This window comes from Narcine bancroftii, chromosome 7 (assembly GCF_036971445.1).
Source record: "Narcine bancroftii isolate sNarBan1 chromosome 7, sNarBan1.hap1, whole genome shotgun sequence".
Classification (NCBI taxonomy): domain Eukaryota; kingdom Metazoa; phylum Chordata; class Chondrichthyes; order Torpediniformes; family Narcinidae; genus Narcine; species Narcine bancroftii.
The window spans coordinates 210,334,673-210,348,029 of record NC_091475.1 but is presented as its reverse complement, the minus strand read 5'-3'; the positions used below and the strand labels follow the sequence as shown (position 1 = coordinate 210,348,029).

The 13,357-nt window shown below is 49.0% G+C and overlaps 1 protein-coding gene across 1 annotated transcript in view; it reads left to right on the top strand.

The window, feature by feature from the left end:
- The window catches only part of ints4 (integrator complex subunit 4), a 90,697-nt gene that overhangs the window by 62,629 nt on the left and 14,711 nt on the right, over nucleotides 1-13,357 (top strand). The window contains exons 16-19 of the mRNA XM_069892165.1: nucleotides 3,889-3,982; nucleotides 6,119-6,199; nucleotides 8,244-8,374; nucleotides 9,669-9,728. Of these exons, the coding sequence (XP_069748266.1) occupies nucleotides 3,889-3,982; nucleotides 6,119-6,199; nucleotides 8,244-8,374; nucleotides 9,669-9,728 (366 nt within the window). The remainder of the gene's footprint in view (nucleotides 1-3,888; nucleotides 3,983-6,118; nucleotides 6,200-8,243; nucleotides 8,375-9,668; nucleotides 9,729-13,357) is intronic.

The following is a 13,357-nucleotide window of genomic DNA, read 5'->3' as shown; positions in this document are numbered from 1 at the left end:
TCATGGATTCCATGGGCAGGGACTTGAATTTCGGCTTTATTTATTTGGACGACATCCTCTTCGTCAGCAAGGGCCGGGTGCAATACCAGGCCCACCTACGCGCCCTTTTCTCCCGGCTGGCCGATTTCGGCCTTACCATCAACTTGGCCAAGTGCCAGTTCCTGGGCCATACCATCACAGCCAAAGAAGCCACACCCACCGTTGCAAAGGTTGCCGCTATTAGGAAGTTCACACGCCCAGACAGCCTCAAGGGGCTGCAAGAGTTTGCGGGTATGGTGAACTTTTACAACCGCTTCATCCCGGGAGCTGCGCACATCATGCAGCCGCAATTCGCCCTCATCGCAGCCAAGCATAAAACGCTCGCTTGGAGCCCAGAAGCCTGCACCACATTCGAGGCCACCAAGGACACCCTCGCGAAGGCCACCAAGCTCGCCCACCCACACACTGACCTGCATATGGCACTCTCTGTCGATGCCTCTGCCTCAGCCGTCGGTGTAGTCCTGGAGCAGCATGTGAATGGACATTGGAAGCCGCTGGCATTCATCAGCTGCCTTCTCCGCCCGCCGGAACGCAAGTATAGTGCCTTCGACCATGAGTTACTGGGCTTGTACCTGTCGGTGCAACATTTCTGCTATTTTTTGGAGGGGAGGACTTTTACCATCTTCACCGACCACAAACCCCTCACCCAGGCACTCACGATGGTGAAGGATCCCTGGTCAGCCCGCCAGGAGCGTCACCTCTCCTTCGTGTCGGAGTTTACCACCGACATTCGGCACAAAGCGGGGAAGGACAATGTGGTTGCAACCGGCCATCTGCGCCCTGACGCCCGGCCTCGACTTCGACCAGCTCACCCTGGACCAGAAGTCTGATGAGGAGACGAGGGCCTTCAAGACCGCCATCACGGGCCTGCAGTTCCGAGACGTCCCGTCTCAGAGATGGGCATTCCACGACCAGTGGTTCCCCAGCAGTGGCGCAGGCAGGTCTTCCGACACATCCACGGCCTTTCACCTCCGTCCATCAGATCCACAGTCTGGATGGTGGCAGAATGGTTCGTGTGGCATGGGCTGCAGAAGCAGAATGCGGGCTGGGCCAGAACATGCACCCATTGCCAGACGTCCAAGGTGCACAGGCACACCTGGGCGCCCATACAGGAGTACGAGCACTTCCAGGAATGGTTCAGCCACATTCACGTGGACATTGTCGGGCCCTTACACATTTCCTGGGGCAACTGTTACCTGTTTACGATGGTGGACCGCACCACTCGCTGGCCTGAGGCAATCCCCATGCTAGACGCCTCCACCGATTCCTGCTCCTGAGCACTGTTGCATGGTTGGGTCGCTCAGTTCGGCGTCCCAGGCTCACCTCACCAGCATCTGCGCTCTAGGCACAGCTCGCCAACAGGTTGGGGATTCAGCTACACCGCACCACAGCCTACCACCTGCAGGCCAATGGACTGGTCGAACGTCTGCACCACCACCTTAAGTCGGCACTCATGGCCCACCTCACCAGTCCCGACTAGGCAGACGAACTGCCTTGGGTGCTTCTGGGCATCCACTCCACTCCCAAGGAAGATCTGCAGGCGTCATCTGCTGAGCTGGTTTACGGAGATCCGCTGGCACTACCTGGTGAGTTCGTCAACGCACCTCACAATCCCCAGAGGTACTTCCTCACCTCAGGGCACGCTTGGACTCGTTCGAACCTCCACCGCCGTCTAGGCATGGCACCTACCCATCTCACATTCCTGGCGAACTGCTTTCTGTGGAGTACGTTTTTGTTCGGCGGAGCCCAACCGCGGGACCTCTGCAGCAACCATACGAGGGGACGTACAGGGTTGTACAGCGTTCCAGCTCTACGTTCACACTGGACATTGCCGGCAGATGCGAGCTGTTTACCATGGACAGGCTGAAGCCAGCGCACCTCGATCCCACTGAGCCCGTGATCGTAGCCCAGCCCAAGAAGCGAGGTGGCCCGGCGACAAAGGACATTGGCGCCGGTTCTTGGGGAGGCTGTGTGATGGCTCGCCACTAGACAGGCGAACTGGCCCCGCTTGTAAGCCACATGGCGGGGCAGCCAGCCAAAATAGCGCCGTCGGGGGTGTTCCCTTCCTCCCAGCACAAGGCTCAGAAGCCCGTGCTGGGAGACCATGTGATGCCCGGGTGACGTCAGCACCCTCCAGCACGGTTCTCAGCCAGGTCTGGGCTGGGAGTATAAGTACAGCCCAGCAGCCTGAAATAAACTAATATGCTCACTGAGCTCAACCCGTCTGGTTGTGTGTGTTATTGCAGAGTCCAGCTGACGTGGACTTTTTACCCCCTCCATAAATCTTCGTCCGCGAAGCCAAGCCAAAGAAAAGAAAGTGGAGCTGCTGTTACAGTATCTTTAAAAAAAAACGCTAAGAAAATTTTATGGTGATTTTCCATGATCAGCAGCCAAAAATCCATAAAATACACTCAAAAATGTTCAGGAAGCAAAACCCTTGTTGCTCCGTATTATTGAAGACCCTTTCCCATCCAGCACACAGGATCTTTGACCCACTACCATCATGAAGGAGGTAAAGGAGCATCAAAATCAGGACGGCCAGGCTGGGAATAGCTTCTTCCTGCAGGCTGAGATTGATGAAGTGTAACCTGTAATGGATTAAATTGTTGCAAAATATTTATATATACATATTTTAAATGATGTCTTTGCAAATATGTGTGATTATTATGTGCGGTGTATTATGTGTGCGCACAGGGGTCTGAAACGCTGTTTCGTCGGTTTGTATACGTATAATCTGTTGTTAATAAACTTGAACTATAGATTGGTTGTGTCTCTATGGCAATCCAGTCGGGTCAGGGGATCCTTATTGATACCGGCTTTTGACTGCAGATGCCATGGTCAAATTAAAGCTTGAAAACATGTCAAACTAGAGTAGATCCCTGGAATTCTAATCTCTTGCATTAGTTAGTCTTTTTGCACAAAATGGAAAAGGCTATTCAGTTCATCAGATCCTTACTGGGTGTCAGACAGTTGTATCAGTCCCATTTAGCACAGTTATGAAAGCAGCCTCTAACAGGTCAGCACTCATAGAGCTGTTCAAAGTAGAACATATGAGATGCAGTGATAAAGAACCCCTCTCCCACCTCTTGCACTTGCTCTTCCGATGAAGCCAATCCCTCATCTATAAGTCCATAACACACAGGAATAGAAGCAGGCCATTAGCCCCATTGAGTCTGCTCTACCATTCCATCAAGAGCCAATCCATTCTCCCCATAATCCCTGACTATTCAGATACCTGCTTTAAATACACCCATTGACTTAGCCTCCACAGCCGACCATGGTAGTAAATTCCAGAGCTTCACCACTCTCTGGAAAAAAAAAATTCCTTCTCATCTCTTTGTTTTAAATGGGCACTCTCCAATCTCTTGTCCTAGGCTCCCCTTCCACGAGAAGCAAGTTGGTCACATCTACTCTGTCCAGGCTGTTCAGCATTCAAAATGCTTCTATGAGGTCCTCCCTCATTATTGTGCACAGTCCAATCTAAACCCTTCATTCTAGGAATCATTCTTGTCAATATTGTCCTTAAGAAAGCAGCCTCTATCCTCAAGGACCCCCATCACCCAGGCCACACCCTTTTCACTCTGCTACCATCGGGAAAAAGATATGGGAGACTAAAGACAAGCCCTCAGCTGCTCGAGGACAGCTTCTTCCCCGCTGCCATCAGATTCCTGAATGATCAATGAACCAAAGGCACTGCCTCACTTTGACTTTTGGAGCACTCGTTTTTATTTGTTTTTAGATGGTAGTTTAGATGAATGTTTGCACTGTATCCCTGCTGCAAAAAACAATGAATTTTGTGACTTGTTGACGACAATATATTCTGATTCTGAATCTTTCTTCTGTATGCAGTGACTTGCAGAGACTGGGGGACCTGCAGCCAGAGTTGGCGGGGATAGCAGAGTTCTCAGCCACGTACCTACATTGCCAGCTGCTCCTCATGAAGGTAAGGTACCAATCGCCAAGGAAAGCCCGCCTTGCGTTGCACCGCTAAATCTCACAGAAGAGGGACGGAGAAACTGCGTCAGCGGTCAGGGATGTGAGACACGGGAGGACGCAGATTTAAGATTGCTTTGCGGAAGATTGTCAGCCCCCAGGGTGGATGATTCTAGAGCTGCAGGGCATAGGTGAGAGGGGAAGAGTTTTAAGAGGGAGTTGGGCAGCTTTTTCTCTCAGAGGTTGGTCCGTCTCTGGAACGAGCTGCCAGATATATTGGGAGAGTGGGTACAATGGGGTGCATTTAAAGCAGAGATTGATAGGTATCTGAATAGTCAGGGTCTCAAAGGTTAAGGGGAGAAGGCAGGGAAGAGGGACTGAGTGAGAAAATGGAATGGTGGACTGGACTCGATGGACTGAATGGCCTACTTCTGCTCCTATATCTTAATTACAACGTCATGAGGTAATGGAAATAGGCCCTTTGGCCCAACTTGCCCACGCCAACCAAAATGTCCCACCCATACTTGACCCACCTGCCTGCATTTGGCCCATATCCCATCTAAACATCCTATCCATGTACAAGTCCAAATGTTTTTTGATTGTTCAAATAGTACCTGCCTCAACGGCAGCCCGTTCCATATACCCACCATATAATAACCATATAACAATTCCAGCACGGAAACAGCCCATCTCGGCCCCTCTAGTCTGCACCAAGCCGTCCTCTCCTCTAGTCCCACCTTCCTGCACCCTGCCCATAACCCTCCATTCCCCTCCCAACCATATTTCTATTCAATTTTTCCTTCAGTGACAAAATGGACCCTGCCGCCACTACTTCTCCCAAAAGCTCATTCCACACTCCCACCACTCTCTGAGTGAGGTTCCCCCTCATGTTACTTCTCAACTTTCCCCCTGATGTTACTACTAAGCTTTTTCCCCTTAACTCATGACCTCTTGTTTCAATCTCTCCTACCCTCAAGGGAAAAAGCCGATCCACATCAACTCTAATTATCCCCCTCCTAATCTCAAATACCTCTATCAAATCCCCCCCCCCCCCCAACCTTCTATGCTCCAAGGAATAAAGACCTAATCTGCTCATTCTTTCTTTGTAATCTAGATTCTGAAACCATCTTCTATATAACAAAAGTTACCACTCTGGTTCCTGTTAAATCTGCACCCCCCCCCCCCCCCCGCCCCTTAACCTGTCCTCTAGTTACCAATTTCCCGACAACGGGAAAAATCTCAGCGTTCACTCAATCTATTCCTCTCATGAGTTTTTAATACCTCTATCCCAAGGGATGGAGCTCGAACCTGCTGAATTTTTCCCTACAGCTCAGGCCCCTGAGTCCTGACAATGCTTCTCTGGCCCCTCTCCAACCTGCCATTTAGACAGGGAAATGTTCAAGGTTCGCTGTTCCTTTTATTGTCACAATAATACATTAAAAATGAAAAATACATGATATACTTTGACTTCTGCCTGCTGTAAAGGCAAACAAGGAGTCACTACGAGCTTTGTCTGGAGCCCCTAACAACAGGAGAAAGAGAAGCAAAAGAGAGTCCCTTCAGAGATGCTGTGCGTCCGTGGATTCACCTCCCGCAGCCTCTGCAGCCGCTTAGGCCCCTGTTGGGTCCACGGATGAGAAATGCATGGAGGGACATGGAATGGGTGGAGGTCAGTAAGATTAGGCACAAAATAATTTGGCACAGACTAGAGACTGTGCTGTGATGTTCTATGGTTCAGTTTAATGCCCCTAGTCAACATGAAAATGGTAACCAGCTGGGTCATTGAACCAGAGTTCAGTTAGCTGCTGAGGCAGATTGAAATGGCTCCCCAAGGGATTGGACCTCCCATCTCCCTCAGTCAGGCTCTGGGTCCAAGGAGACAGGAGCCTCTCCGACTGAGAGTTCAGTGAGCCGGGTGGGGGAGTCTGATTCATCGATGACAGATACAAAGCAAGTGCAAAGCTGAAGCAAAGTGCAGGAGGGAGACTCTTAGACAGGTACCTGGATGTGGGAAAAATAAAGGGTTATTGGTGTGTGGGAGGGAAAGGTTAGATCGCTGTGGAGTAGGTTTCCATAGGTCAGTGTAACATTGTGGGCCAAAGGGCGTGGACTGTGCTGGAATGGGCTTTTTCTGTTTCCTTCTTAGTCTCTTCAGGAGAAGCTGTGGAATGTGGCTGCTCAGCTTTACCTCAAGCAGAACGTGATGGCTGCGTCTGCTGCCAAGCAGGTGACTACTTTCAAAGTTCAGGGTGCCCAGGAACTCCGCAAGTCGGGTAACAGCTTCAGGCCTGAGCCCTTCATCAGCAAAAGGGGCAGATGCCTGGGGCTGAGGGGAGGGGAGGGGAAGAACAAGCCAACAGGTGATTGGTGACTGCTGGCAGATTGGGAGGTGTGTTAAGATGCCCTCTGATAAGATGAAGGAAGGGAACTGGAGGTATGTGTGTGGGAGAGAGAGAGAGAGACGGGTAGGTAGGAAGGTTGGTTAGAGGGGAAAGAGGAATGGTGTGAAAGGCTGGTGGAGGAGGGGTTGTTAAAACTCTGGCTGCACCACAATTGCAATATCAGGTTCAGTTCTGATCACCTCATTACAGGAAGGATGTTTCAGTGAGGAGTAGATTTATGAAGACATTGCCAAGATTGGAGAGCGTGTCTTAAGAGGCAAGGTTAACAGAGTTAGGGCTTTTCTCTTTGGAGGAAAGAAGGATGAGAGATGACTTCATGAAGATCTACAAGATTATGAGAGGTATGGATAAGATAGACCTTTTCCCAGGGCGAGAGTAGCAACCAGAAAAGACCCTGAGACTTGCACGTGGATGCTAGAAAAATGGAGATTGGGAAAGGTTGGGCAGTAAATGTGTATTTAGATGTTAGTAAGGCATTTGACAAGGTCCCCCAAAAAGGGTCCGTGGAACCTTGGCACTCTAGATTCAGAATTGGTTTGCCTGTAGAAAGCAGAGGAGTAGTGGAAGGAAAGTTTTCCGCCTAGAGGCCAATGACTAGTGTAGTTCCACAGGATCTGTCCTGGGACGCCTGCTCTTTGGATTGACTGCCAATCCATTTCTCTGCTCCAACCATACCACATTGTGATGCAGCCGGCCAGGACATTCCCTAAATTCCACTCCCCTTTACACACATGCTAAAAATGTTTTGTTTCCTGCACTGATCGGTCTCGATGCCAGCTGATGACACGATGTCAAGTAAGCTGCAAGGGAGTCCCACCCCATCTTCATCCACCAGCCTTGGAGAGGATGAGCAAATTTAAGTTCTTGTGAGTCACTAACTCGGAGGATCTTTCCTGGACACAACACACTAACTGGTATCGTGAAGAAATTTTGCGGATATTTGATATGACACCAAAAACCCCAGCAAATTTCTATAGATGTGTGGTAGAAAATGTACTGACCGGCTGCATCATGGCCTGATATGCAGACATAAAAAACCCTGAGTGTAAAGCCCTCCAAAAGGTAGCAGACACAGCCCAGGACATCACTGGAAAAACCCTCCCCAGAATTGAGAATATATATACAAAGAACGCTGCCATTGGAGAGCAGCAGCGATCATCAAGGATCCAGACCACACAGCACACGCTCTGCCATCAGGAATAGATGCCACATCCTCGCACCACCAGGTTCAGGAAACAGCTGCTCCCCCTCCTCCACCAGGTTCAGGATCAGCTGTGCCCCCTCTGCCACCAGGTTCAGGAACAGCTGTTCCCCTCCTCCACCAGGTTCAGGATCAGCTGTGCCCCCTCCTCCACCAGGTTCAGGATCAGGTGTGCCCCCTCCTCCACCAGGTTCAGGAACAGCTGTTCCCCCTCCTCCACCAGGTTCAGGATCAGCTGTGCCCCCTCCTCCACCAGGTTCAGGATCAGCTGTGCCCCCTCCTCCACCAGGTTCAGGATCAGCTGTGCCCCCTCCGCCACCAGGTTCAGGAACAGCTGCTCCCCTCCTCCACCAGACTCCTCAACGACAAACTTTATCGGGGACTCATTTAAGGACCTTGCACTCTATAGATTTTTTAAAATTTCTCTCTAATGCACAATCAGTTTGTTTACATTTCTTTATCTATTTGCATAACTTTATTGTTTAGATGTTCGTTGTTCACATTTTTTGCATTGCTATTAAGCTGTTTTTCTGCCTGGCCCTCAAGAAAAAGAATCTCAGGGTTGTATCTGATGTCATGTATGTACTCTGTCAATAAACCTGAAACCTGAGAGCCACTCTTCATCCTGGTATGAGCTGCCTGCTCTCTCTCTCTCTCCCTCCTTGTAGATTCTGGAGCACACCTACAGACTGGAGTTCCTGTACAGCGGGCTGGAGAGCAGACACATCGCCATTATCCACCACATGCGGCTTCAGGCCAGGGCCCTGCAACTCATCCTGACGGCTCGCACCATCCGAGGGTGACGAAACCACTCTACATTCCGCTATCCCTCCACTCTGACACGAACTCCGCTCTCTTTCCCTCTGTCATCAGTATGCAGACTGAACCCCAAAATCATAAAATCCTGCTGCCTTTGCTCTGTACCAAAGGTTCCTTGTATTGTTACATAATAATCCTTTAAAAATGTAATCGACATGATATACTTCAACTTTTGTCTGCCATTAGTGGTGCCTTACAGTAAAAGAGAAGCAGAAGAGAGTCCCTTCAGAGACACTGAGTGTCCATGCATTTGCCTCCAGCGCTCCCGCAGCCTCTTCACAGCCTTCACAGCCTGGGCTCCAGATCCAAACCTCCCGACACGATCAGGAAGCCCTTCAGCGCCCGAGGCCCCTTCGGGAGCCCTTCTTGCCCCCAGCACCCTCTCGAATCCCATCTCCGATAACCTGTTTCTCACGAGCCGGTCTCCCACACCCCAGGCGGGTCCCCCGACCACAAGTCGCCCACAGACTTTGGGGTCCCTCAGCTGCCAAACCCCTCACTGGCCCGCTGCCGTGGCTACCATCCTGTAGGGTCGTCTCCTCTGCTTCCCCTCAGTGAGGGGGTGTCCTCTGCCATCTTTGGCAATGCATTCCAAGTACCCACCACTCTGTATTTTTTTAAAAATAAACTTCCAATGTCTCCCCTGAACTTACCTCCACTCACCTTAAACAGAAGTCCTCTGGTATTGGCTAGATGAGAAAAAAGGTCCACTGTATTTAAACCCCTCATTATATTTATATCAAGTCACCTCCGATCCTTTGTTGCTTCAAAGAAGATCCCCCAACTCTGTCAGTCTTGCTTCTTATGGCAAGTTCTCCAATCCTGGCAGCATCCTGGTAAATCTATTCTGCACCTGCTCCTAAGCACCTGCATCCTTAATATGATGAAGTGACCAGAACTGAACACAATTCACCCAAGTGTGGTCTAACCAGTTTTATAGAGCTGCAGCATTACCTCTTGAACTCACCCCCCCACCACTAATGAAGGCCAGCACACCATTTGCCCCCTTAACCCCTCTCTCAACTTGTATCAGCTTCCTGTGGTACATTGAATGATTCTGGGGAAATATTTGTTAATGCTGCTTAAAGAAATCGGGGAAACTTCCAATTGTCCGACCAGCAATCCTCTGTTTTCCAATATCCTTCCATGAGATTGGTTGGTTTACCAGCCATGCTAGATCTTGCTGTTCGCAATTGGATGAACAGTGCATCAGCCCTCACGTGCTTGGAGGCGTTTGATGATCCATCTCTTACCTTACGTCTTGTTTGTTTCAGGATGGAAACGCTGATAAACATGTGTGAGAAGTTTCTGCAGGAGCTCGAGATGTTCCCCAGGTAACCAGTTAGCCACCATACCACCACAACCCCCCCCCCCATAATCTTTCCCTATGTCTCCTTTCCTGCAGCTCCATCTCTCTTTCTCAAGCCCCTTTCACACTTGCACCCCAGTAAATCGGCCATTCAGTGTCCCGGGATAGGAATGGGGGTTTGGCCTTTCACACTAGACCCCTCCTAACTGGGACACTTTCACACTTGCAAAGGTTTATCCTCGGATTTTCGTTTGTTCTACCTTTAATCGGAAGTGCCGGCACTGCTGCTGCCCGTTTCACTCTTGCTTGATCTCAATGCCGACATCTGCAGACGTGGGGTATTGTACTGGGGTTGAGGTTGTCAATATCCATCCTACATCAGCGTTGAGCAGATTTTGCTTTCACACTAGACACTTTAAAGGCCGATTGGTGTTCAATTCCTTGGATCACTGGCGAGTGTGAAAGGGGCTTCTCTCTCTTTTCTGTCTATCTCCTTTACCTCAGCATTGCATTCACAGAACAAAACCTCTGCCCCCACCCCCCGCACCCCCCATTCCTATTCTCACCTTTCCTGTCTCCTGACCTCTTCTCTAATTCCCTTTTGACCGTCGGTCTGTACTCCACCCCCTGCTCTTTTATTTCAGATGCCCGTCTGCTTTTTGCTCACACCTTGAAGAAGGCCTCAGGCCCGAAATGTCGGTCATATACCTTTACCTTCTGTGGACACTACAAGATCCACCAAGTTCCTCCAGGATTTCTGTGATTTTACCTTAACCACATCCTGAGAGTCAAATATCAGGTTTCAATGGGTGAAGGTCAGCAAAATAGATGGGTATTAGCATCAGTTCTGAGATTATGGTTTAAAAGCCATTCAGGAAGGAAACGTACTCAATGTGTGACAGTTTATTGTCATACACACAAGTACAATGTACAAATGGTCCGAAATTCTTACTCACTGCAGCCTCACGTGTACATAATGTACACCGACTGCAATAGCAGCATGGTTAGTGTAGCTGTTTTAGCGCCAGTGACCCGTGTTTGAATCTGGTGCTGTCTGAAAGGAGTTTGTACGTTCTCCCTGTATCTGCATGGGGTTTTCTCCCATGTGTCAAAATATACTGGGGGTTGTAGGTTCATTTGGGTGTAATTGGGCAGCAGGGGTTTAAATGGCCAGAATTGGCTTCTACCATCCTGTAAATAAAATAAAACTGCCACAGTATGTTATGAGACAGAAGAGAGAGATTAACTATAAAAGTATAGATAAATAAATAGTCACATTTGCAGTTAGTACATGCTCTGTTCTTCCTGCTGCCTTCAGGAAAGACGTACAGGTGCCAACACCCTCGTATGATGAGGAATAGCCAAGCCCCTTCAGCCCCTCTAGTCTGTGCCAAACCATTTTTCTGCCTAGTCCCACTGACCCACACCTTGTCCACAGCTCTCCCATCCATGTGCATGTTCAGTATTAAATGTTAAAATTGAGCCCACCTTCACCATTTCAGCTGGCAGTTCGTTCCACGCCCCCACCACTCTCTGTGTGAAGAAGTTCCCCCCCTAAACTTCTCCCCTTTCACCCTTAACCCATGTCCTCTGGTTTGTATCTCACTACCTTCAGTGGAAAAAGCCAATCTACATTTAGTGTGTCTACCCCCCTCATCATTTTACATACCTCGATCAAATCTCCCCTCATTCTTCTAAACCCCAGGGAATAAAGTCCTAACCTGTTGAACCTTCCCCTGTAACTCAGTTCCTGGAGTCCAGGCAACATCCTAGTACTCAACATCCTCTCTGAACTCTTTCTATCTTATTGATACCTTTCCTGTCGTTCGGTGACCAAAACTGCACACATTCCTCCAAATTTGGCCTCACCAATGTCTTATTCAACTTTATCATAACATCCCAACTCCTATACACAATACTATAGTATACACAATGTGCCAAAAGCTCTCTTTACGACCCTATCCACCTGTCCACCTGTGACTCCACTTTCAGGGAATTGTGTGTATTCCCAGATCCCTCTGTTCTACCGCACTCCTCAGTGCCCGACCATTTACCGTGTACGTCCTTTCTTGGTTTGTCCTTCCAAAATGCAACCCCTCACACTTGTCTGCATTAAATTCCATCTGCTATTTTTCATCCCATTTTTCCAGCTGATCCAAATCCCTCTGCAAGCTCTGTTACCCCTCCACCATCAGACTCCTGAACATCGCTCGTTCAGAGACTCGTTTAAGGACTCTCACTCTTCTCATTATTTATTGCTGAATATTTAACTATTTGCAAGTCAGTTTGTTCATTTTTCTTTATTTTGTATACATCTCTTTCTTGTGTACAGTTTACGGTTAGTGATAAGTAGAAATTCTGCCATGCTCACGGGAAAAGGAACGTCAGGGTTGTGTGTGCCTCAGGTGAAACATGAAGCTGGTTGTTCTCACGTTGTTCGAGCACCTGGCTGCTTTAAAAACAGTTCCAAAAATTCAAATGAATTCCTATGGCCGCAAAGTGCTTTAGGGCATCTTGAAACACAAGAAAATTTGCCTAAGGAATTTGGGTTTTAATGCAGTGTGTACCACAGGTTTGAACTGTGAGCTAGTGTAAAACTTTCAGGGATGTTTTCCAAGTCTCCAATGCAGGCTTTGGGCAGGCGCATCGATATTCACAGGCAGGAACAGTAAGAAGGTCAGAGTGGTACAATTAAGCAACAAGAGCAAAAGGGACCAGCTGATGTAGACAGTTCGAGTTGGGCTGAAGGGCCTCTTTGCTGACAGACCTTGCCTCATCCTTGGTCTCAGTAGTTCCCAATCTTTCAGTATTTAGGACATCACAGTACAGGCCACATTGTCGAGCCGACCTATGTAAATCGACACCACAACAATCTAATCCCTGCCTCCCTCACACCCGATTTTTCTCTCCTCCACGTGAGTCTTTCGAATGTCCTGATTGCACCACCCTCCCTGGCGATACATTCCAGGCACCCACCACTCTCTGAGTGAAAAAAAACCTTACCCCTGACATCTCCCCTAAACTCTCCTGCACTCACAGTCCTCTCATACTGGCTATTGTCATTCTACAAAAAGGGTGCTAGCTGTCCCTCATTATTTTATATACTTCGAGTAAGTCTCCTTTCATCCTTCATCGCTGCAAAGAGAAAAACCACAGTTCTGTCAACCTTGATTCATGAGACACGTTCTCCAATCCAGTCAACATCCTGGTTAATATCTCCAACCTCACTAAAGCATCAACGTCCTGTAACGTTCATCTATTTCCTCTTTGAGAACCCCCAGTAATCTTACCTGGGCGGCACGGTTAGCTTAGCAGTCAGTGCCTTGCAGTTACAGCACCAGCGACCCGGGTTCAAATCTGGTGCTGTCTGTAAGGAGTTTGTATGTTCTCCCCGTGCCTGTGTAGGTTTCCTCTGGGTGCTTTGGCACGGGCTCGTAGGCCGATAGGGCCTGTTACTGTGCTGCAGGTCTAAATTTCCACAGCCCTCTTGAGCAGAAATTTCCATCGTGCTTCCTAGGCACCTCAGTTTTAAATGAGCACCCCATAATCTTATGCATCCTACATACAGGGAGTCCCCAGGTTATGAACGAGATCCGTTCCTATGTCTGTCTTTAAGTCAAATTTGTAGATAAGTCGGAACAGGTTCTTATGTAG